This window comes from Phascolarctos cinereus, unplaced genomic scaffold (genome assembly GCF_003287225.1).
Source record: "Phascolarctos cinereus isolate Bilbo 61053 unplaced genomic scaffold, phaCin_HiC Scaffold_5;HRSCAF=322, whole genome shotgun sequence".
Lineage (NCBI taxonomy): Eukaryota > Metazoa > Chordata > Mammalia > Diprotodontia > Phascolarctidae > Phascolarctos > Phascolarctos cinereus.
In genome coordinates this window covers 9,214,764-9,240,902 of record NW_027555958.1, presented here as the reverse complement: position 1 = coordinate 9,240,902, position 26,139 = coordinate 9,214,764, and the positions used below count along the sequence as shown (strand labels likewise).

General features: G+C 47.1%; 1 protein-coding gene across 1 annotated transcript in view; it reads right to left on the bottom strand.

Moving 5' to 3' along the window:
- The window catches only part of MLPH (melanophilin), a 68,285-nt gene extending 42,517 nt beyond the window's left edge, over window positions 1-25,768 (bottom strand). The window contains 2 exon segments of the mRNA XM_078154611.1: window positions 8,497-8,632; window positions 25,514-25,768. Coding sequence (XP_078010737.1) covers window positions 8,497-8,606 — 110 coding nt within the window. The 5' untranslated portion in view covers window positions 8,607-8,632; window positions 25,514-25,768.
- Window positions 25,769-26,139: the final 371 nt, after the last annotated feature.

Below are 26,139 nucleotides of genomic sequence, written 5' to 3'. Positions count from 1 at the left end.
GAAAGAAGACGAGGAACCTTGCCCAACATTGGAAGAAAACCCAGTGTTTTCCCCGTGTTTTCTCCCAGAATCTGCTCTCCTCACTGGGGTGAATGGGGGTTGGAATGGATGAAGGATTCAAAGGATGGAAGAGCAAAGATGTCACCAAAGAAACATGAGAGTGAGGAAGAGGATGGGCTGGTCTTGTGCCTCTTCCACTTCCCACCTCAGTGATTTGGGCAGGTCACTAACCTTCTGAGGCCTCAGTTTCCTTATCTGTAGAATGTGAGGGGGTTAAATAGGACCTCTTGTTAATTCTTCCCTCCTTAGGATTGAGTGACATTCAAACTCTTATAAAGATGGTGGGTGGTGGTGGTGGGGGCCCAGGGAAATCCAAGCCCAGGTGGCAAAGTGAAGAGAGCTCTGGATCTGGAGTAAGGAAAATCTGAATTCAAATCCTGCTTTTAGTCAGTTACTAGCTGCGTGACACTGGGCAAGTCACTTTATTTACTTATCTGCCTCTGTTTCCTCATCTATAAAATGGGAATGATAATAGCACCTACCCTGCAAGGTGATTGTGAAGATCAAAGGAGACATTTATAAATAGAGCTTAGTACAGTACCTGGCCCATAGTAGGGGCTATATAAATGTTGATTCATTTCCCCTGCAAGGATTTGAGCATGGCTGGTCTACCTGTATCTCTGTCCCCAGAGAACCAGGCTTTTGTAGCTTGGTTTATCTCTAGGGGCACATATTTTTGGAGGAGGTAGAGGGGAGGTTACAATCTTTATTTTTTGTATTTTGAATTTTTTTTTAAGCATAGGCAATGGGGTTAAGTGACTTGCCCAGGGTCACACAGCTAGAAAGTGTTATGTGTCTGAGGCCGGATTTGAACTCAGGTCTTCCTGAATCCAGGGCTGGTGCTCTATCCGCTGCACCACCTAGCTGCCCCTGAGGTTACAATCTTTCTATGTGGAGGGAGAAACCATACAAGGATACCACAAAGCCTGGAAGTAGGATAATAAAATCTCAGAGCAGGAACAGGGCCCTGCAGCCGCCCAGCCCAATTCACACCCATCTCATTTTTTCAGTTTCCATTGTTACAAAGGGTTTTCCTTATATTAAGCCAAACTCAGAATTTCTGCCATTTCTGCCAGTTCATCAAGTCACCAAGCTTTTATTAAGTGCCTACTGTATATGGCAGGTTCTACAGACAGCCCTGTAAGTACTTGGAGGTGGCCATGCATCTCCCAAATTTTGTCTTGTTTAGGCCAATTATTCCAAATTGTTTTCACTGGTCCGAAGCCTCCTAGTTGTCCTGGCTGCCCTCTCCTGTATTTCTAATGCAGCATATTGGGGACTTGGAGTCAGGAAGACCAGGGTTCAAGTCCCACCCCTGACATGGGCACATCATCCCTTAACCTCTCTGAGCCTCAGTTTCCTCATCTGTACAATGGGGATAATAACTGCCTAGATAAGGAGGTTTGAGGTAACTTAGGGTCAGAGAAAGCAGTCATCCCTTGGGATATTAAGGGAGGGATTTCCTAGAAGCTAGAAGTCACCCGCACCAAGCTGGTGTTGAACCAGGAGTTAAGGAAGCTGGGGCCCTGCAGGGGTGCCCCACCTGGCTTCAACTTGGCTCTCAGAGATTCTGAGGCTGATCTGTCAGTGCTCAGATGCCATCACCCCCTCAGGGAAGGCAGCTGACCTCCCCTTCCACTGTGTTTGCTCCCTGGAGGACTCAGCACTGCGCAGCTCCTAAGTCCTCCTCCCTGAGCAAGCCATTATCAATTTTTGTCCCAAGATGGAGGTTCTGTCTGAGGTTATCTCTGAAATCCCTGTGTGTTTGTAGTGACTCCCAAGCCTCTCTCTTCTTGTTTGCCTAACTGGGTAAGGTGAGCAGGTGTGATATTTAGCTTGTAGGCTGGGCCCTTTAAAGAAGGTGGTTTCCTTTCAGCCTCCTCTAGACAGGCCCTGCCTATGTCTTTCCACCACTGATACCACATCTTGGAGCTCCTTCTGAGACTCAGGGATGTGGGCAGGGCAAAGGGTCTTGTAACCAAAATGACTGCACCAACTGTTGCCTGAGATATTGGGATGAAGCTGTGATCTCCTGGATGTGGGGCACTTAAAATCAATCAGCAAGCATTTATTAAGCACTTACTGTATGCTAGGCACTGTATTGGATACAGAGAAAGGCAAAAAAGCCCAACTTGTGTTGAGGACATCTTTGAGGATGGGATGAGTAGGTACATGCCAGAGCATGACACAGTGGAAGGAGCTCTGGGTTCAAATCCCAGGCACACCTATGTGACTGTGAGAAAGTCATTTTACTTCACTAAGACCTTGATTTTCTCCTCTACACAATGAGGAATGGCAGTGGGGGGTGGGGGTGGACTAGATGCCCTCAAGAACCTCAGTTTCTGATGGGGGAGATGGCATGTACATAAATAGGTACGTGCAAGATACATAGAGAGTACATAAGAAGTCAAGATGGAGGGGAGGGCTCCTGGATTCCAGGCAGGGCCTGGAATGGTGAGCTCACGCTGAGTCAGAGAAGATTTTGAGAGGGTGACTCATCCTGGCCTTCTCATCCTGACTCTTGCCCAGGCCCTCCCATGATTCCTTCACCAGGAGTCCACCCAGTGTGCTGGGTGGAGATGGGCAGGAGGCCTCCAGATCTTTGAACATTGAATGGCGGGCTGCCCATCACTTAAGTACATTTGAGTATGCTGAAACCCCCCTCCACTGTGCCCCTCTCTAGAGGCCTTTGGGTGATACAGTGCTGTAATTCTTTGGAGAATGTCATGTTCCAAGATCCATGGGCATCACCAGAAGATGGCTGATGTCAGAAAGGTGGGGGTTATTTCAGGGAGAAACCTGGGGTCCTTGAAAACACTGGCCAGTTTCCCCAAGGCTATCCACCCCACTCTCCTCCTCCTATTGAATTCCCATCTGTATAAGATATTTAGGAGAATAGTTTACATTTCCGTTGAGGACAGCCTGAATTAGGGGCTGGCTAGGTATGGGAAGCCAAAGCTGGTACAGTGGAAAGAGCCTGGGCTTTGGAATCAGAGGACTTGAGTTCAAACCCCAGTTACCTCTGTGTGACTTTGGGAAGCCAATTGGTGGCTCTGGGCTTCAGTTCTCTCCTGTGTAGAATGAGGAAACTAGATGGCCTTTGAGATCTGTTCCAGCCTGATAGCTGAGATCCTGTGATAAAGGAACAGGGAGGGTTTTGGCACTAGGCTCTGTCTTGTTACAAAATTGACTGAAGGGTGTAAAGAATCCAACATCTCACTGTGCTCACTGTGTTTTGGCTGTAAAGAATGGGCTTGATCTGGTCCAGCCAAACTCCCCCTAAAAGGTAGTGCTTGTGTCAAGGTTGCCCAAAACCACTTGATGGATGTTAGCAACAGAGGTATTATCGTGACCCTCCCTGGCGAGGCTTAGGGTGGGGACACCTCTGCTGGCCAGAGCAGGAGACCCAGCACAAATCCCAGGGGCAGAGAGGGAGGAGAGAGATGCCCCCAGCAGGCTCCAGTTTGGGGATGACATGGAGCCATTGCATCAAGCTGGGGACCACTCAGTGAGCTCCATCCTTACGCAGTGCCTAACCCTAACATCACCATAAATAGACACAATATTTCTTTATTGAATTGTGTCAAGCCCCATTTTACAGAGCAGGAAAGTGAGGCTGGGGAGCTCATGACACTTTGCCTGAGACAATGTTGGAACAGGAACCCAGGCCCCCGATGGCAAACCTGGGGCTCTGGGTCACCCTGACATTTTTCTCCCTAGAGTCTAACTCATTTTGTCTGAGCACTAGAAGAGGTTACCTTAACCTTTAAGGTGGCAAGTGCTGCATCCTGTCTGAGGGAACTACCAGGAATAACATTCTATTGGTTCAGACAGGCTCTGCTCCCCCCTCCTCTGCTGCCCAGCCAAATGCCTGATGGGGGGCTGAAAGCCACTGAGGGCTGAATCAAAGACAAGGTTTGCTGTCCTTTCTGTCCTAGTAAATGCTCCTGAAACCTGGGTAGCATTTCTATCTCCAGTGCCTAGCTCTGTGCCTACCACATGAAATGTCTGTTAATTGACTGGTTTGTTGGCTTCAGAGTTTCAGAAAAGGGGGGTGTAATGTGATGGAGAGAGCACTGGATTTAATACTGGGAAGTCCTGGGTTTGAATCCTGCCTGGAATGCTGGATGACCCTGGGCAAGTTAGTTTACTTCTCTGAGGTTCAGTTTTCTCCTCTGTAAAATGGGGATACTAATTAATTCCCCACAGAACCTACCTTTCAGGGTTGCTGTGAGGACCAAATGTGATAGAACCAAACTTTAAAATGTTACATGACAAACCAATCATTTGTAGCCTGGTATAGCCAGGCACTGAAGGATGCTGTGGAAGAAATGTAGGTGTGGAAAAGATGGGAGAAAAAAGAGGAGCTAGGCACACAGCGTTTGTGCCCACTGCTATCCTTCTGGTGTCAGGAGAAACTGAGGAAGGCTGCCAGCACACTGGGGAGGGTCCCCTCTGGTCGACTTGTGGGAGGACTTGGACAAGAGTGGCATGGGTGGGTTGCAATCAGCATCACGGGAGGGACCACATGGATATGATTAGAGATCTACTGGAGTAGTCACGGGATCAGAGCAGAAGGCCTAGGCTGGATCCTGTTTCCATCCCCTATCTAGGCACATAGAGGCTCTGAATCACAGCAGTCGGCAGAGCTGGGATTTGAACCCTGTCCATTTGACTCTAAAGCCATCTCTCTCTCTGTTGCATCACAGTGGGGTTTTAAGCCAGGAAGGCATATGAGGTAATCAGTTCAGAAATCAACCCACACTTATTAAGTGGCAATTCTGTGCCAGCACTGGGGATGCCAAAGCAGAGGCAGGACCCTTCCTGTACTCAAGGAGCTCATTTTCTTCTGGGTTTCAGCCATATTCCCACCAGAATTCAGAGCAGATTTAGGGTTATTCTATAGGCCAGAGACCTGCTCAGTGCCCAGAGAGGCTGAGTGAGTAGTACACAGTCACACAGAGCAAACAGAACAAGCTTCCTTTACTAACAGCCCTAAAGAGCCACCCGCTTGAATCTTCTCTTGTCCAGCCTAAACATCTCTGTTTCCTTCACTCTGTCTCTGCTTCTCAGATTGAGGGAGAATTCATGGGACCAGAATCTCAATCCACATCCTGAACTTAGTCATTCAAGAAATAAGCACCTACTGTGTGCCCTTAAGAAACTGACAATCTAGTGAGGGAGATAAGTCATCTTGGCGAAGCTTCTGGGGAAAGATCTGGCTCTCTCCCTATACAACCAAGGGACACTGAAGGTTGGGGTTGGAGAGGAGCGTAGCCCACATCTCCCAGTCTGAGGAAGGCTTGATGGTCCTGCAAAGGGGGTTGGGGGAAGAGAATGGCTCCCCACGGGTCCTCAAGCTTCCTGGTGACATCAGTGTCTCTGGTCCACTTCCACAGCATCTGTGTAGGTGGCCAAGCTGACCAGGGCCTAGAAAGGGGAGAGCAGAGTTTTCTACTCCAGTAGGTAAGGAGCACAGATCAGGTAGTCAATTCAATTCATAGGCTCCTAGATTTGGAGCTGACAGAGATGCCAGGGGGCTTCTAGTCTGCAGGCGATCAACAAACACTTGTTGAAATTAGTGAGCTCTTCCTTCTCTGGATGAGGAACGTGAGAGGTGGCAAGTCTTAATGGGACAAGAGGCAGGAATCACATGGCAAAGGTAGAATCACTTCCCATAATAATGAGAACCTGGAGGACCCTTTATCCTGAATTCTGCTTTGCCCTTGCCCTTTCCTCAGTATCCAGGCCCTTTGTTATAAGAAGCTCCCTGGAGGCCCCTGATCTCTCCTCAGGTCACAGAGCATCCAGGACCACGAGCGTCCGTGTCAGCCACGTGACAAGTTTTGGGATGGGAGCCTTTGCTGTCAGGGGCACATCTTCATTGTTTTTTTTTTTTTTTAAAGCATCATTGCTATCTTTTGTTTGGCTATCACAGTTTTTTTTTTTTCTGGAAAACCCAACCTCTTGCTTCTCCCTACTCTTTTCCCCAGAACAGAACCCTTCCTTGGAACAAAGCAAAACCAACTGTTAATCCAAAACAACCTACACAGTGATTGTGCCTGACGATGTATACAGCATTCTGCCCCGGCAGCCCTCTGCCTTTCTGCTGGGAAGAGGGAAGTGGATTTCACTCTCTGTCCTCCAAGACCATTGTTAGTTTTTCAGTAACTCAGATTTCTGTTTTCTCTCCTGTCCTTGGAGAGATGGGGGACTGTGGGTGCAGAATGTTGGATATAGTATCAACATTTCTCCTTTTAAAGCAGTTTGTTATCATAGGCAGTGTGGAGGGATGAATAGAGAACTGGCCAGACAGGCATGAGATAAAGTCTTGCTTCTGACATATACTGGCTGTGTGACCCTGGCCAAGTAATTTCTTTTTTCAGGGCTCTAGGCAGCTTCCTAATGCCACAAATGTTGGAGAAGATTGCAATCTGCATCGATAGAGGGAGTTTCTTATACTAAATGAAATTTCCCTAGCTTATTTATTCCCTTTGTTCATGAGTGATTTGCAATTCTTTTGAGAACCATGTGCTCACATAAGGAGGGGACAGTTAGAAAAGAGACACACACTTGTTCCTCAAGCAGCCGGGCAAGAGAAGTAACGTCCAAAGTCCTTTGACATTTTCATTACGACATAGTCACGGCAATGCTTTAGCATGTGGTGCTGAGGGAAGACGAGATTCGATTCGTCTTTGTCTGCCCCTCAGTACAGGAACCAGCGTGACTGGACAGGTCCCATGCTAGGTGCTGAGGTGGTTCAAAGGTGCTCAAGCTCTGCTCCCGTTCTCCCGGGAGTGGGGGAGCTTGCGGAGGGCAGCTCTCTTTTCGTCGTTGATTTTGCATCTTTAGCATCTGGCACATAGTATTGATTCGCACTGACTAGGATCCACGGTAGAGCAGGTTAAGCCCAGGAAAGGGTAAAGTCCTACGGGAGTTCCTGGTCCAATGTGTTGGGCAATAATGGTGGGCTTCCAGTGCAGGAGCTGGGCCTTGAAGGAAGGGTAGTGTTTTCACAGGCAGGTATGGGGTGAATGGTGGGTGGTGTAGACATTTGGTGACCTGATGTCTCCAAGAACCAACCCTCTGACAAAGAAAGATGGTCAGCTTTTCCTGGCCTTCTCTGTGGCAGGGCACTGATGCCACTTCCTCTTTCTTGGAATTCTCTTCTCTTGGTTCTCTTGACCCCATTTATATCTAGCTGGCCTCTTCCCTCTCCAGAGGTCCTCCCCTTTTTTCTCCTCAAAGGCTTCTCTTCTTCCAACCTAACTAGTTAAGAAGGCCCAAAGGTCTACCCTTGGGCCTTTACTCCTCTTTCTTGCTCTCAGGAAACCTGCCTGCTTGCATGGCCTCAATGTCCACATATGGCCAGGTCCCAATTAGTGTGAACCATGAACTTCCTGAAGTGGTGGCAGTCATTTGAATTTGCACTATTAAAAGTTATAATTATGTAAAATATGGTCATTCGTTCTAGCCAAGGGAAACAGTGAGAATTCAAATAATGTGACCACTTAAGGGGCTTTGTTATTGACATCAATGCAGATGACTCCCAGACTATGGCCATCTCTAGCCCTGACTGTCCTTCTGAGACCAAGTTCCAGGCCAGCCTCTAGCCACCTATACAACATCACCACACATGCAACCTATCTAAGGCTGAGGTTAACACCTCCCACCCCCAACCAGTTCTTCTTGATATAGCTGTGGAGGAGGCAATTATACAGCCTGGGCCAGGTGTGAACATTCCATCTCCTCCCTTTGCAAATGGCAGCCCTGGCCTGCAGCTGTCCCCTGGAGACTCAAGCCTTCATTCTAACAGATTTACTGACTTAAAACAAATAACCATCTATCATGGATGGTAGAATTTTCTGGCGTGTATGAATCTATATGCAACTTTATGAAATATACTTGAATTTCATTCATAGGATCCTACATCTAGAGTTGGGAGGGATCTCAGAGATCATTGAGCTCAGTGGTGTCAAGCTCTAATAGAAACAGGGGCCATTAAACTGTGTATAAGGATCCCCATGGACCAAACCACAGTGTATTAATATTGTCTATGTTTTGCTGTATTTTTATTTTATTAAATATTTTCCAATTGTATTTTAATCTGGTTTGGGCCTCACTTGGGGGCTGTGTGTTTGACACCTTGGATGTAGTCCAACCTCCTCATTTTACAGATGAGGAAACTGAGGCCTATGAAGGTGAAATCACTTCCCCAAGGCCACAAAGAAAATCCACATTAGAAGTGGGATTTGAACCCGAGTCCTCTGACTCTAGAGCAGTGCTCTTTCTGCTGTCTTAACACATGCTTATTAAGCACCTACTATGCAATAGAAACTGAGGATACAGAAGAAAAATAGTTACTGTCCTCAGGGGGGACAGGATCCCCCACATAAACAGAAAACTAAAGATAAAATCAATGACCAAGTTTCTTACTCTAATCGTTCTTTCTCTTTCTTTCGAAGATCAAAGTCACGTTGAACCACCTCCCACACGTGCTTGGCCTCTTCATCCGTCAGCTTGGAGAGATCCAGTTTTCTGCCCATTGTGGCTGGTGGCTCAGGACAACACCCTAGGAGTCACAGAGAAGGCAATCAGACAAGGGGGGGCCAAGCCATCCTCTACTCAACTCAATTCAATTGTCCTCAACAAGCACTTAAGTCATAGGACCCTAGATCTGGAAGGGACCCCAGAGCCCCCAAGTCTGCCCTCCTCATCTTATAGAGGCCCAGAGGCTAGAAGGGACTTGGCCAAGGGTACATGGGCAAAAGTGGCAGGACAGAGATTTGAACCCTGTGGAACCCTGTGATTTAGAGGTGGAAAGGACCTCCGGCTATAGAGTCTGAGGTGGTGAAGTGAATTATCCAAGGACTCTGCAAATATGAGTGGATGGATTTATTTTTCATTTAAAAAAAATTCTCATGGGAGGTAGGGGTGGTGGGAGGAAACAGATTAATTAAAAATTGTTACTTAGAAAGAAGAGAGGAAAGTTTTGGTTGAAAAATTCCACATTCATGAGGATAAGCATCATCAAACTTAGTTGGTCTGGTCCTTGGACAAGAGAACTACAGCCCATCATTGGGTCAGTGCTCAAAATGTACACACATACACACACACACACACACACACACACACACACACACACACACAGAGGTTCCTAGATTCAGAACTAGGAGTGAACTTTGAGACTATCTCATCCAACTTACTATTATCTATCTATCAGATAGAAAGTATGAAGCCTTGCTTTCTGTCCTTGGTGCTGAGGACACAGACACATCAAACAGCCCCTGCCCTCTAGGAGCTTATAGTCTAATGGGGGGGCAACATATTGACAGAAAAATACCTATATATTTTAGATACCCAATAAGTAGGTGATTTTGGAGGAGAGGTATGAGCAGCTGGGGGTGGGGAACTCGTTTTGGGGGCAGTGCTGCAGCTGAGTCCTAAAGGAAGTCAAGCATTCTTCTCCTCGTACTACCATCCCCTCCACCACCAGCAGGCATTTTTAAAGCATTTTAATATCCACAAATCACTTTATATGCATTATCTGGTCTGAGACTTACAACAGCCTCGGCAGTTAAATACTATGGATATTTATCCTCATTTTGCAGGATGAGAGAACTGAGTCCCAGGGGGAGGAGTCGTTTGCATAGGATTATGTAGGTAATAAGTTGTGGAGCTGGGATTTGAATCCAGCTCTCAGTCCAGAACTCTTCTCTTCTACCATGAATCCAAAAACTGTTAGTGAAGAGGGCACGATAAATCCAAAACCTCAATGCAAACTTGAAGATACGGCAATATTTGAACAGTTTAAAAAATCTTTCTTCAGGGTCCAGTGAGTCTTTCAAGAGTACTGAGGCAAGTTGAATGCCCAAGGGCTGTGTCTGAAATAGCAAAGAGGAATCACACAGGCCTGGTTCTTATGAAACTGGAATGTCTGCTGTGAGAAGTGTCATGTGCTATCCCTGCTGTGATAGCACATGGGGTGATGAGGGCAAAAGATGGAGGTCAGAGTCCATTAGACATGGCTGATTCTAATGGGCTCAGCTGCTATCATAGGGTTTAAGGTCACACTCTTGGCAGGAGCCTGATGGAATAAGCAGCGAATGATTTCCAAAACCAGTTGGCTAACAGAGAGATCTAGCAGACGTCGGTTCTGGGGACTGAAGGCCTTCCTCAATGCATCCACAGCTGGCTGCCATTTTGTAGCAAGACAATCTATAGTTACTGGTCTGTGAACATACTGTACCTGCCAGTAGAATGTAAGCCTCATGAGATCAGGGGGTGTGTATATCCCCAGTGCCTAGTACATCATACGGGCTTACTAAATGCTTAGGGGAGCTAGGTGGTGTAGTGAATACAGTGCCGGCCCTGGAGTCAGGAAGACTCATCTTCCTGAGTTCAAATCCATCCTCAGACGCTTACTAGCTGGGTGACCCTGTGCAAGTCACTTAATCCTGTTTGCCTCAGTTTCCTCATCTGTAAAATGAGCTGGAAAAGGAAATGGCAAGCCACTCCAGCATCTCTGCCCAGAAAACCCCAAATGGGGTCACAGAGAGTTGGACACGACTGAAATGACTGTGCAACAACAAATGATTGTTTGCTGATTGGTTGACTGGGTAAGTTACAAATCTTTCTAAAAGGGATTGATCAAGGTTTAGCCTGGAGAACCAGGGGAGGGCATGAGAGCAATTTTGGACCATTTCAAAGTCTCTCAAGTAACAGAGGGATTATCCTCATTCTTCTTGACCCCAGAGGGGAGGCCCCAGCACAAGGGACTGAAGGGGCAAAGAGGTAAGTTGAGTCTTTATGGAAGGAAAAGCTTTCTCCTTGACAAGGGGAACCGTTCCAAAGTGGAATTGGGCTGCCTTGGGAAGTAGTGGGGAGGGAGAGGGGCGCTCCCCTTCCTTGGAGGTCTGGAGGCAGAGACTGGACTAGGATCCCTAATCAGAGAAGGGGATTCCTATTCAGGGCCAAGTTGGGCCAGGTGGCTCCTGAGGTCTTCCCCAGCCCCAAGACTGTGGGTTTTCACAGTCCTTAGATAAACTTACCGGGAATGTTTTCCCTAGGGGAATTCATCCAGGGCAAGAGGTGAGAGCATTGAAGCACTTTTAGGGTCCTTTCCCAGGCCCTTTGAGCAGGTGGTCCACTATGCTTGCTTTCCTAGCCTGACACTGAGAATCCTCAGAAATGGGAAAATGACTCCCCCTTCTTGGAGAGCCCTTTTTCCATTCTGGATTCCAAGGTTTGGTTTTTTTTTCTCGGCCCAACCCATTGACCAAAAATATTCACCGTGAAAATGTTAATCAAACAACCTCTTTCCCAGATCCTGGGCTTCTAGATTCAGAGCTGGAAGAGTCCTCAGAGATCATCTAGTCCAACCTCCTAGGTGTATAAATTTACAGTTGGGGAAACTGAGGTTCAGAAGAGGGAAGTGATTTGCCCAAGGTCACACAAGTAATAAATGACAAAGTGAGGATTTAACTCGTATCCACTGGTTCCCAGTGCAGTCCATTCTTCATTCTAGCATAACTCTTCCCTCAGATTGTTTTACCAGGAAGATGGGCTAAACTAGTTTTTACCAACTGGAAACTTCCCATTACGCTCTTCATGGCCAGCATGATAAGTCTCCTTCGGTTGCCCAGAGCCCGGTTTCCTTTATAAACCTCTTGGAGCCTCCAGGTCACGGCAGACTTCCAAGTTCACAGGCAGACTTCCAAGTTCACAGGCTAACCAGTCTGACTGCCCTAAGAACCCAAGGCCAACTTCACAAACAACACTGTTTTGTGGGCTGTGTTTGGGTGGGGAGGAGAGTTGGTATGCCCCAGGCTTCCAACTGCTCATGTAAGGTTCAATTGGGTTCTCGGATGGAAAAAAGTCTTTCCAGATGCCCCCTAGAGCAAAATGAATGACTGTTTTTCAATGGAACAAAATGCCCTCTTCCTCATAAAAAACAGGGGTGGTTTTCTTTAATTCTTATTTTTCCCATCTCACCCTCTCTTCTGAAATATTTAAGCTTACAGTGAGGGCATTCATTAACATCAAAGCAACACAGTATATCCTAATTTTGGGAAAAAAGAAACAAACAAACGCAACCATGACCATCAGCTGACTTAGCTGTTCTCTTTTTTACCATACCTTGGAAAGGCCGAACCCCAAACCTCACATGGAAAAAAACATCTGGCTCCTAAGAATAAGTCAGTCAATCAAAGTCAGTTACCCTAACCTCTCACTTATTCAGGGCCCCCCCACCAACCAATCAACAAGTATTTATTTATTGAGTTCCTCCAAAGTTCAATGCACTGTGCTAAGCCAATATAGGACAAGAAGACAAAATGCCAGTCAAGCGTCTAGAACACAGCTGAGATACAAAGAGTAAGCCAGAATAGACTTTTGAGCCTAAATCGACATCGGAGAATTTGTGTGAGAAAGCTCATACTCCATAGACTCTGGAGAGCCCCTGAGCTTCTCTCTCAGATCCTACTTATTCTTACTCAGGACATAATGGTAGCAAGCCTGGTTGTTAATCCTGTCACAATGAGAAAGGAGACTCCCCTGGAAATCCACTTTCTAGTAGGGTCTCCTATATCCCTTGTGGCTTCCTTGCAGATTAGAGAAACTGCTGAGCTGTTGGAGACAGTGACATCAAAAAGTATACCCAAGAACTCAGAGAACCAAGTAATCTACAATGCCTTCCCAAAAAGGACTTGAAGGAGCTTGGCCTGGAGTCAGGAAGTCCTGGGTTCAAATTCTGCCTCAGACACTTACTGTGTGTCTCTGGATAAGTTACCCAACCCCTCTGGGCCTCAGAGTGAAGATGGAGGGGTTGGCTGCCCCAGCCCCGGAGGTGCCCTAAGTCCTGCATTCCTTGGATCCCCCCCCTTTTTTTTTTTGCATACCGACGGTAAGCAATTCAGGTGTCTCTAATCTTAGGAAAGAGAGAAACTTTCCTTTCCCCCCTTTCCTTTCTCATTGTCTTCACTCTCACTGTCAGACTTCTCCAAGAGATTCATCTACACTTGCTCTCACTCTTCACTCCTTCCTCTGCCCTTTGCCATCTGGCTGCTGATCCCACCCTGTTCTGAAGCTGCCTGGGGCTCCCTGCTGGCGAGGGGCTGAGGAGGAGGGAGGAAAGCAAGGGTGGGGTTGATAGCTCTCTGAGGTCTACAGGGGGTGGGTGGGGGTGGGGAGCCTAAATCCAAAAGGCAGAGATGAGTAGCAGTGATGTTAGGACATTGGTAAGTGGACAGCAGGAAGGGGCAGGGAGCTGGCCGATCATTTGTAGGGCTCTGACAGGAGTATGCTGGGTCCAGCTCCAATGAGCTCTCAAGAGCCAATTGTTAAATTTTCTTTTTTTTTTACATTTTATACATTTATTTTTTTTCAGTTTTCAATATTTACTTCCACAAGATTTTGAGTTCCAAATTTTCACCCCATCTCACCCCTCCCCCACCCCAAGATGGCATGCATTCTGAATATCCCTTCCCCTAGTCTGCCCTCTCTTCTATCTCTTCCCCCCTTCTCTTATCCCCTTCCCCTTCTATTTTCCTGTAGGGCAGGACAGACTTCTGTACCCCATTTCCTGTATTTCTTATTTCCCAGTAGCATGTGAAAACATTTTTTTAAACATATGTTTTTAAAACTTTAGGTTTCAAATCTTCTCCCTTCCTCCCTCCCCACTCATTGAAAAGGCAAGCAACTCAATATAGGTTATACATGTGCAGTTATGCAAAACACTTCCATAGTAGACATGTTGTGAAAAACTAACTCTATTTCCCTTAATCCTATCCTGCCCTCCCATTTATTCTATTCTTTCTTTTGACCCTGTCCCTCCTCAGAAGTATTTGCTTCTGATTACCCCTTTCCCAATCTGCCCTCCTCTCTATCATCCCCCTTCTCTTGTCCCCTTCTCCCCCTATTTTCCCATAGGGTAAGACAGATTTCCTTATCCAATTGAATGTGTATGTTATTCCCTCCTTAAGCCAAATCCTGAGAATAAGATTCACTCATTCCCTCTCACCTTCCCCATTTCCCCTCCACTGTAAGAGCATTTTCTTTTCTGTTTTTTTTTTGTGAGATAATTTACCCCATTCTACCTCTCCCTTTCTTCTTCTCCAAATATAATCCTCTCTCATCCCTTAATTTTATTCTCCAGATATGACCCCTTAATCTTCAACTCACCCTGTGCCTCTATCTATCTATCTATCTATCTATCTATCTATCTATCTATCTATCTATCTATATCTACCTATACATACATATAATTTTTCCCTCCAACTACCCTAATACTGACAAAAGTCTCATGGGTTATAAATATCATCTTTCCATGCAGGAATATAAACAGTTCAACCTTAATAAGTCTTTTTGATTTTTCTTTCCTGTTTACCTCTTCATGTTCCACTTGAGTCTTGTATTTGAAAGTCAAATTTTCTATTCAGCTCTGGTCTTTTCATCAAGAATGCTTGAAAGTCCTCTATTTCACTGAATGACCATTTTTTCCCCTGAAGGATTATACTCAGTTTTGCTGGGTAGGTGATTCTTGGTTGTAATCCTATCTCCTTTGCCCTCCTGAATATTATATTCCATGCACTGTGATCCTTTAATGTAGAAGCTGCTAAATCTTGTGTTATCCTGATTGTGTTTCCACAGTACTTGAATTGTTTCTTTCTGGCAGCTTGTAATATTTTCTCCTTGACCTGGGAACTCTGGAATTTGGCTACAATATTCCTAGGAGTTTTCCTTTGGGGATCTCTTTCAGGAAGAGATCGGTGGATTCTTTCAATTTCTATTTTGCCCTCTGGTTCTACTATATCAGGGCAGTTTTCCTTGATAATTTCTTGAAAGATGATGTCTAGGCTCTTTTTTTGATCATGGCTTTCAGATAGTCCAATAATTTTTAAATTCTCTCTCCTGGATCTATTTTCCAGGTCAGTTGTTTTTCCAATGAGATATTTCACATTGTTTCTATTTTTTCATTCTTTTGGATTTGTTTTACAGTGTCTTGATTTCTCATAAAGTCACTAGCTCCAATTGCTCTATTCTAATTTTTAAGGAAGTATTTTCTTCAGTAATCTTTTGGACTTCCTTTTCCATTTGGCCAATTTTTCTTTTTAGGGCATTTTCTCCTCATTGGCTTTTTGGACCTCTTTTGCCATTTGGGTTAGGCTATTTTTTAAGGTGTTATTTTCTTCAGTATTTTTTTGGGTCTCCTTTAGCAAGCTGTTGACTTGTTTTTCATGATTTTCTTGCATCACTCTCATTTCTCTTCCCAGTTTTTCCTCTACTTCTCTTACTTGCTTCTCAAAATCCCTTTTGAGCTCTTCCAAGGCCTGGGACTGATTCATATTTTTCTTGGAGGCTTTGGATGTAGGAGCTCTGACTTTGTTGTCTTCTTCTGGTTGTATGTTTTGATCTTCTTTGTCACCAAAGTAAGATAATATAGTCTGACTCTTTTTGCGCTGCTTGCTCATGATCCCAGCCAATTACTTGAGTTTTAAACTCTTTGTTAAGCTAAGAGTCTGCTTCCAATGTGGAGAATGTACTGTCCCAAGCTTTGGGGGTTTATATAGCTGTTTTCAGAGATACTTGTAGGGACCTGTAAATTTTCAGTTCTTGCAAGGTGGTATGATAAGGGGCGAGGTGTTTTCTCCTTTCCTGGCCTGTGCTGTGGTCTGTTAGTGACCACAAGCACTCCTTTCTGTCCTGGAAGTGTGAGGAAGGTTTTCTGTCCACAGCCACTACAAGCTCCACTGTGCCAGCGCTCCTCCTCACCCCAGGACTCCCGCCCAGAACTGTGACCCAGATCCAAGTAGGGGGCAAAGCAAGAGATTCCTGCCTCAGCACCAGCAGAGAGATCCCTGCAATCCCCCTCTGATCAGCCAATCGATTCCCTCTCAGTCTGTGGGCCAGAAGCTAGGGAAGCAGCTGCCCACCCCAGGGCCATGCTCTTGGGGAATGGAGCTGAGACCCCACCTTCCTCTCTCAGCACTGCAGAAACAGACTTTTCCTACTGACCTAAGTTGTCTTTGGCATTTCTGGGTTGAGAAGTCTGGAAACCACCACAGCTGCCTGCGATTCAGGCCTCTGAGGCCTGCTCCAGGTTTGCTGCAGCCTGCATGCCCATGCCACGCTGTGCTCTGCTCCCAGCCCAGCGAAATATACCTTTCTGATCAATCATCCAGTTGTCTTGGGCTGGAAATTTGTTTCACTCTGTCTTTTTGTGGGTTAAGCTGTCTTAGAATTTGTTTAGAGATATTTTTATAGGTATTTGGAGGAGTTTGGGGGAGAGCTCAAGCAAGTTGCTGCTTTTGCTCTGCCATCTTGGCTCCACCCCCCAACTGTTAAATTTTCAAGGGGCATATTCATACTTATGAAATCGGCAAATGCTAAAAATCAAGGCTTGATTTACTGTTTTTTGCTTGTCTAGACTTAAGACAGTGATGGAGAAAATATTGATAGTGCCGATTAAACTTAAAAGTGTCATGTAGTACTTCTCAGAGGGGTGAGGGGAGAGTTGGTTGTTAAACATTTATCAGCACACCCCTGGATCACCTTGTCACCCCAAAGCCCCAGTCCAAACTCCCCTGGCCTGGAATTCAATGCCCTCCAACATCTTATTCCAACCCACTTTCCTACCCTTATCTCACATTGTAGCAAAACTGGACTCCTCTCTGTCCCCTAGACACACTTCTGTGTCTTTGTCCTTCAGCATCCTGCCTCTCCCTCAGCAGCTGGCACAGCTGGTGGAAAGAGAGCTGCATTTGGACTCTGGAGACCTGGCTTTACTTCCTGGGTGACTTTGGGAAGGTTACTTCATCATAACTATATTAGCACTTTAAAGTTTGCAAAACCTTCTACATATGTTATTTTATCCTCACAATAGCTTTTAAGTCGTGGAACTGTGATTTCCTTAGGGGGACAATCTTTCCATGGATGCAGGTAACACCCCATCCACATCTCACTAGATGAGATGGTCCTTGAGAGTCTCAACTGCCCAAAGCCACATCAATCTATCAATCTGTCTGTCAATCAATCAATGAACAAGCAAATATTAAGCTCTGATGAGATGTGCCAACTAAGCGAGACCGAACACTGTCATAAGTGTGCATCCTTCTGAAGCCAAAGGTCTGTCAAGAAAGGTTTATTCACTGCCTACTCCTACACGTACAGCTCTGCACTAGGTGAGGGGTGGACCTGAATAAAACAAGTCCTGAGTTCAGATCTGACCTCAACATTTAGAACAAATGGGGAAAATAACAGCACCTCCCTGCAGGGTTATAGTGGGGATCAGATGTGATAATGTTTGTAAAGCAGTTTACAAACCTTAAGGTGTTCCATAAATGCTATCGTCAATCTCACTTATATAATTATAAAAAATTGGGAACTCAGTTCCTGCCCTCAGAGAGCTTACAGTCTTGTCAGGGGGCGAGATACAAAACCAGATCTCTTTAATATGCCATCTCGCATGACACATGATCCCCTTGTGATAACCTGCTTGTCAGTCTGCCTGCCTTAAGGGTCTTCCCAATCCAGTCCTTCCTCCGTTCAACTGCCCAAGTGATCTTAAAGCTCACTCTGAACACATCACGTCCCTCCCCAGCTCAATGAACTCATTGGCTCCTTAGCACCTCCAGGATCAAAGAGAACACCTCTTGTTTGATATTGAAAGCCCTTTCCCACCTGCCCCACCTTCCCAGGCTTCTAATGTTTTACTTCCCTTAATTCAGTCTCTTCTCTGCAGCTCCATGCTTTTCACTGGCTTTCTCCCATACCTGGAACGCTCTTCTTTCTTCCTCCCATCTTTTTGAATGTTGAATTAGCCCCCCCCATCACCTTGTACCTAATTTACATTTATTTGATACGTCCTGAACAGTAAGTAAGCCCCCTGAGGGCAAGAATTGTTTCATTTCTTTTTGTATCCTCATTGCCTAGCACAGTGGCTGGCACGAAGCAGGCGCTTAATAAACGCTTGTTGTTTGAGAGTGTATTAGAGAGCTAGGCAATAAAGTCTGCTATTTCCCCTCCCTCCACCCCAGGATTTGGTGTCCTCTTACAGCACATATGTGGAATGCAGCCTTGCTTCCCAGGAGCTGTGCAAACAGCTGGAGCAATCCAATGGTCCACAGCCAGGACAGGTGGGTGTCACTGTCTCAGATATCATGCAAGTGGAGTGAAGTGCTTCCCTCCTCCTTTTCTGCTGGCCATGAGAGTGTGCTGGAATCCCTGAGCCAGAAAGCAGGTGAGAGGTCCAACCTGCCTCTCCCACAAACGTCCCGGATGAGTGGTCATCCACTGAGTCCCAGAATCACAGATTCTGAGGGTCAGAAGGGACCTCGGTGGCCTCTAGCCTGACCCAGCCTTTAACAGGAAGTCCTCTGCAACATCCCCAAGAGAGCCTCCACCCTCTGCTTGGAGACTCCAGGGACGAAGTGCCAGCCACCTCCCAAAGAAGCCCACATCAGCTGATTTGCAGCAAATCTGACTGCTGGCAAGACTTCCTTGACATCAGCCTTGAATCAGCCTCTGTGCAACTGTTGCAGTCTACCACCAGCCCTTTCTGGTTCTGCCCTCTGGGGCCAAGCAGAGCAAAGCTAATCCTTCCTCCATACCACGATGCCCTCTCTGAGTCTTCTCTTCAAAAGGCTAAGCATTCTCAATTCCTTCCACAGATTCTCATATGACACAGACTCCAGGCCCTTCTCCATCCTGTTCACTTCCTCCAGATGCTCTCCGGCAGATCAGTGCTCTTCCTGAACTACGACACCCAGCACTGAACACAATACTCCAGATAGGTTTTAACCAGGGTGGAGTAATAAAACCAGTCACCATTGATATAGTGTTTTAAAGTTTCTAAAGCACTTTAGATACATTCTATCATTTGAGCCTTGCAACACACCTGTGAGGTGGGGTATATGGGCCTGATTATCTCCATTTTACAGATGGGGAAACTGAGGCTCAGAAAAGGAAGTGACAGAAGCATTTTTTTTTTGGTTTGGTGATACTTGAGATAGTGACACCCTGGGGCAAGGGGCCATTCCACTCTTAAGCACTGGAGGTATCTTCTTGAGTCCAGGTCCCAGCACTCTATTCCCTACGCCTCACTGCGTTCAGGAGAATGGGACAATCCCCTCCTTAATTAGTCCTGATGATCATATCTCTCTTGAGACTGTTAAAAAATAAATTTCTAGAAATTATCTCATGGTCATGAGGCTCCTGAGCAAATAATCTTTTCTTCCTCGTTCCTGTGCTTGAATTTAATCATGCTTTCACTTCCTGAGACTCGCAGTCATCTCTGCTTGTTGACAGAGCAGCTGGGGGTGGGGAGAGGTAGGGCCCAGGGCCACCCAGCAGGGGGGCTCAGGACAATTTGCACAGTTAAATACCAAGGAGGCAAACACAGATCATTGGCTTTCATTAGATATCTTAAAATATGCTTTCTCTCTCTCCCCTTAAAAAAAAAATAATTACAAATTGCTGGTAGTTTTGGATTGAGTTTAAGGAATGATGGGGAAAAAACAGTTTTTGCTGCAATGTTGGTTTAAAATTAAACTCTATCTCTTGTCTTTCCTTGATTGGAAGAGAACTTTTGATCTGACGTTGGTAGGAGGTACGTTCTTGGCCAACAGGAATTGGGGAGCAAAGCTCTGTTGGGAAGTCTTCCGGAGACTTCCCCTCCCCCCACGTAGCCTCTGACTATAAATGGAGGAGAGAGTTTCTCTGAGTCATTCTTCCTACATGGGTGGAGATAAGGGAACCCAGAGTACCGATCTTATAGCCATCCCTGGTTTGGACGCCGAAGTTTTAGAGGGATATTGATAATCTGGAGAGTCATCAAATGAAGACAAACAAGATGGTGGAGGCCTTAAGTCATAGAATTAGGACTGGAAGGAACTTTGGAGTCTGACCTTTTCCCCTTTTTTGGGGGTCACCCAGCTAGTGAGTGTCTAAGGTGGGGTTTGATCTTGAGTCTTGCTGAGTTGAAGACCAGTGTTCTCTCCATGGTGCTACCTACATGTCACATGAGGAATGGTGGAGGAGCTGGGGAGATTTAGCTTGGAAAAGAGCAGACTCAGGGGGACATCAAAGCTGAAGATGCTGAGGGCTTTCCCAAGACCCTCTGGGACAAAGTCTTAATTGCTGGTTCATGGATTTTCTTTTTTCACAGGAATATTACAAATAGGAACCATATTTCTGTGGGTCATAGATCATAGATTCAGACTCAGAAGGGCCCTCAGGACCATTCATTTCATTTGGCCTCCCAATTTTACAGATGTGGAAATGAGGCCTGGAGAGTTTAAGCAGCCTGTCCAAGGTTACATAGGTAGTGAGTGACTAGCAGATCCAGCATTCAAACCCAAGTCCCCTGACTCTGAATCCACCACTCTTCCTCTCTATGCTGGTGGACACGGGAGGTGAGAGGGTCCTCTGGGGATGGGGGAAGGAGAAGCAGCAGAGATTTTGTCCCTTGAATTCGAAAACCAATTCTATGAGTTACAAGAAAGCATGACATGGTTGCTGTTCAGTTGTTTCAGTCGTATCCAACTCTCCGTGACCCCATTTGGTGTTTTCTTGGCAAAGATACTGCAGTGATTTGCCATTTCCCTCTTCAGCTCATTTTACAGATGAGGAAATTGAGGCAAACAGGGAGAAATGACTTGCCCAAAGTCACAAAGCTAGTAGGTGTCTGAGGCCAGATTTGAACTCAGGAAGAGGAGTCTTCCTGACTCCAGGGCCAGCATTTTATCCAACACACCACCCATCTGCCCTAAATTCGAATCCCTTCTCTTCCCCTTTCTCCCCATGTGACCTAGGGCAGATTATTTCTCTGGGTCTCAGTTTCCTAACTGGTAAAATCAGGGGGCTGGACAAGCTCGCCTCCAGCTCTAAATCGATGGTCCTATGAACAAGCATTTCTTCATTCTGTGGAGGAGAGAAGAAAGGGAAATAGTGTCCAGGTCCCTTCTGCCACTGCTTGCAGGAAGACCTTTCTGAAGCCTTCTCTCCCCAGGACTTTACACAAAGCAGGAGTTTAATCCATGTCTGTGGAAGAAGATTGATTTGACTTCAAGGACAAGACAGGAGAGAGGAGAGAAGTTTTTCAGGACCACAGATTTAGAGCTAGAAGGGACCTCAGAGATCATTCACTGCACCCTATCCCTCTCCCCATTTTACAGATGAGGAAACTGGGGACCAGTGGACTCTTAGCTTTTGACCTGGATTCAGAGATCACCTAGCCCTAACCTTTCATTCTACATCAGAAGAAACTGAGTCCTAGAGGAGTTGAGACAGCTAGTAAATGGAAGAGTCAGGATTTCAATCTAGGCCCAGTGCCCCCAAGTCCAGCGAGCTCTCCACTCTATGCTGGAACACATCTCTTTGTCCAGGATTATCCCTGAAATCATTTATTGAAGTGACACCTGGTCCTCTAACCAGAATACCCAGAGGCAGAGAGCTGGCTCTAGGCAGGATTGGGAGGCAGAAGAGCCAGGCTTGGGGGGCGGGGCACTCTCACTTCCCCCTTAGGCTTCCCTGTCCTGGGAATTCTTAAAACACCTCTCCAGGATCTGGCCCTTTGGACAGGGGCCCATGACCTGAAATCATTCTGCATCCCTCCTGTAGCTCCCCTCAGCTTAGGACCATGAACTGAATTATAGAGAGAAGGGAGCAGATCTAGCAGAGAGGCAGAGAGCAAACAGCACCAGGTTTGATGCCAAAGGGTCTGGATTGGAATGCACAAGTCTCTGGCAGAAGGAAGGGGCTTTTAGCCTTCTCTACACATATTGCTGCTTCCAAAGGGGGCGATGCTGCTGTCACAGGGAAGGTGTAGCCCTGGCCCACAATCAATTGATATGCAGTTATTAGGAGCCAGGCATATAGAGAGAAAACTGAAGATGATCCTTACCTTCTACTGGAGGAGAGAGCCTGTACATCTATACCAAATATTACTCCTCTCTCGATGGATAGAATATTACCTTGAGTCATGAACACCTGGGTTCAGATCCTGCCTTTGACGCATATGGGTTTGTGATCCTGGGCTGAGATCACTTAACCTTCGTGTTCCAGGCAATTCTAAGGGGAGAAGGGGTATATCTTCCTCATCACCACCAGCAACAGTTGCTGACAGGTTACCGCTACAGGCAAGGGAGGCTCAGGAGCCCTGGAAGGGGCAGCTACCCCAAGACCACCAGTCCAGACCAGCCCTCAGAGTCATTATCTGGACAAAGAAGTCCTGTGGGGAAGGGGCTGGCCATCCCTAACAACTGCTGAGCGTCAGCATGCACCGGGCAGAGGTGCCAGGCTAGCCACATCAGCAAGGCCCCCCAGTGGTGAGACAGGATGTAGCATGTGCCAACAAGTCAGAACAGTATCGCAGCCTTGACTGCCATCTCCCCTCAGACTGTAGGGGAGACAGCCCAGGGCCCTGAGCCTGGCTTCCCGCCCAGTGTCCTCAGCGTCAGCTTGGGAAGCAGCCCCTTGGAGACATAGCCTGGCAACAGCTCTGGGATGTCCACAGAGACTGAAGCCCTGGAAGGGAAAGCCCTGGCCACCGAAGCCCTTGGCCCTGTCCTGTCTCAACATCTCAAACAGATGTGATTTTATCGGTGGAGATGACATTAGAGAAGAGGCCTGGCAATCACTGGCAATCACGAGACTTCTATCTGAACGGCAGATGAAATCTCCATTAGAATGGGAGCTGCTTGAGGACAGGGAGTGCCCTGGCAGCTAGGGGGCGCCACAGTGCTCAGAGAGCTGGGCCTGGAGTCAGGAAGACCTGAGTTCAAATCCAGCCTGACACATACTAGCTGTGTGACCCTGGGCCAGTCACTTAACCTCGTTTGTCTCAGTTTCCTCATCTGTAAAAAGAGCTGAGAAAGAAATGACAAACCACTGCAGTATCTTTGCCAAGACAACCCCAAATGGAGTCAAAGAGAGTCAGGCTTAAGTGCTTGTTGAATGAACAAATTTCTGGTACGTGATTTCATTTCTCTGGACCCCAATTTCCTCATCTATGAGATAATGGCAATGGTAATCCCCGTCCGGCTTTTTTCCCAGGCTGGCTCTTGGACAGTCCCCCGTGAGATCCTGTCTACGCATAAGTCTTCCTCATTACAGACAGGCACCAGGCTGAGGGTTGTCTAATAGCATAACAGGGGCTTTAGATGACAAGCTCTGTGACCTCGAACAAAGCACTTTGCTGCCCTGAGGCTTAGTTTCCCCGTCTCTAAAGTGGGGTTAATACTCCTTGTCTTATTGCTAATTGCTTTCCTCACCTCCCTCCTCTCTCCTAGCCCCTCTGTCCCCTATGCCTGACACCCCACCTCCCCTCCGCCCCTTTCCTTACCAATATGGCTGTGAAGAGCAGCCTTGGCGGTCAAGGTAAATCGGGGCATGTTCATCCAACAAACATGAAGAGCTTCCTTTGTGCCTAGCTCTGGGTATACAAAGCACTTTGGAAGCACACTCCGGGTAAATAAGCAACACTCGAATGCAGCCTTGAATCAAGTCTTAAAGGCAAACTGTGCCCTGCGGGTGGGGTGAGGAGGATACTGGGGAGAAATCCAAGCCTGGGAACATGAACATGAGGCCTTGTGGGGGATGCCCCTGGGGCCACGCGGCCTCTCTCAGGAGAGGTAGTGGGATGGGCTATGGGAAAGGAGTTCACCCTGTCCAGCTTTGTCAGTGAGAAAAAGGGGTAGGGATGGGGAGGACAAGCATCACCCTGGCTGTGCTTTAAAAATTGATTTTTGCTGTCTCAGTTGTATTTCTTCAGCAAGCCCTCTCCATTTGTCAGCAGCCTAGGGCAAAGCCTAGTCGTTCCACCCGCCTTCCAGGTCTGATGGCCAATTCCAGGGTGCCTCAGAATCTGCTCCATTCATTGCCTTCTTGGCTCTATCCTTCCTTTACCCAAAATATAAATCAGTACGACAGAAGGTCATCTTCAAAGAGCAATCCCCAAAATGGCCAGTTCCCACCGAAGGCTCAAGTCCCTGTAGTGGCTGCTTTTGCCACTCAAACAGTGACTCTCCTCAAGCGGACACATCCATCAGTCTTGTCCTTACCTTTTTAGGTCCTGCTTGGTGAGTATGAGTGCATAGTTCAGCCCTGGGCATTCTAGGAATTGTTTCCCTTGTGTTTCATGGATCCCTGGCTCCCTACGCCATTCCTGGGGCTCCCAGGGTATCCTCTACTGCTTTCCTTGGGGGATTGGTGGGGTGGGTGAAGGGGAGAGGTGAAGACTCAGCATCACCTGAAGGAAGGCACTTGGCCCAGCAGCCCTGGGCTGCAGCTCTCAGAGTGAGCAGGCCCCTTCACCTGCACCTGGTGAATCAAAGGGGTCTGTCTTCCAGCCCAGGGCCGACTTTTCCAAGCACTCCACCATGGAGCCTCAATTCTAAACGACTACGGGATTGTGTCCCCTCCTCCCTTCTATCGCTTCCTCTTGGGCTCCTGAATGGCCCCTTCCCTCCCTGCTCTCAGGCAGCAGATTCCACCAGTCATCAGGCCAGCACTAGCTAAGATCTCCTATTATTGACCATGACATTGATTCTGACCTCCTGTGCGTTTGGAAGAGAAGGAAGGACAAAAGCAGGGACCGAGAAAGGAAGAAGAAAAAGAAAGAAAAGAGAGAGAGGATCATAGATCTGGAGGTGGAAGAGAGCTTAGAGACCATTTAGTCCAATCCTCCCATTTTACACATAAGGAAAGTGAGGGCAAGAATGGCGAAGGAATTCACCCAAGGTCCCACAGCTAGTAAGAAAAGTCTCAGAGCAAGCATGGGAAACCACATTGGTCTTGTGACTACTAGGTCAGTGCTCTTTCCATCATCCTGTGTGGAAGAATAGAGGGAGGAAGAAGAGAGGGAGAACAGACAAAGAAAAAGAGTCTAGTAAAAAAGGAAAGAAGGAAGAAAGGGAAGGAAAAGAGAAAGGAAATGAGAAGAGGAAAAAGGATGTGATAAACAAGAAAAAGAAAGAAAGAAACAACAGAGAAAGAAAGGACAGGGAGGAGGGAGAAAAGGTAGGAGAGAAAGAGGAGGGAAGAGAAAGGAAAAAAGAAATGAAGGAAAGAGAAAGGTGGAAGGAAAGCAGGAAGGGGAGGACAGAGAAAGAAGAAATCAGAAAAGGAATTATGGGAGAAATGGAAGGAGAGAGAGGAAAGAAAAATACAAAAATCAGATTGGTGAGAAAGGAAGAAAAGGGAGGTAGGAAAGAGTGGAAAGAGAGGGAAAAGGAAAGAATGAAAGATAGGAAGAAAAATAAAAGGGGGGAGGAAAAAGGGACCGGAGAGAAAGAAAGATCAAAAGAAAGGCAGGAAAGGAGGAAGAAAGGGAGGAAGGGTGAGAAGGAAGGAAGGGAAGTACAGAAGAAAGAGAAAAAAGGCGGGCCAGGGCAACAGCTGGGCGCCCTGGGAAGCGGCCGCACAAGTCCGGGGGGAAGGAGCGGGAGCCCTTTACCTCGTCTCAGGCTCTGCGATGAGCCCACCGGTAGGCTCCCCTTTCCCGTCTCCGCAGTCGCCCCGACTTTCTCCTCTCCGCGGGTGGCTCAGTCTCAGCACACGCACCCACGGGGCAGGTACCCAGGCTGTGGCTGGCGCTCCTGCGTCGCTCTGGCCTCCCTCCACGCCACCTCCCACCCTAGGGTGCCAGGATAGAGGGAGGCACCCAGGCCAAAGCAAAGGGGCGGCCCCTGGCCCTCCCCTGGGGCCTGGCACCCGGAAAAGAGAGAAAGAGCTCAGAGTAAGCAGAGGCAGCCAAGTCACCTGCTAGTAACTGCAGAGGGCAGACGGCCAGGGCAGTAGTCTCTGACTTTCTCTCTCCTCCTCTTTCCCTCCCCCATCTATCTCTCTGCTTTTAGTCGTTACGGTGTCTCTCTCTGTATCTCTTTGTCTCCATCTCCACCTTTTTCCTTCTCTCTCGATCGTGCTGTAACACTGACCTCGCCCCCTCGCCCCAGTCTCTCTCTGTGTCTGTCTCTGATATTGTCTCGGTTTCTCTCTTCATTTTCTCTATGTGTCCCTCTTTTCTGGCTCTGGTTTTTCCACCTTTTGTTTCTCTCTCTCTCTCTCTCTCTCTCTCTCTCT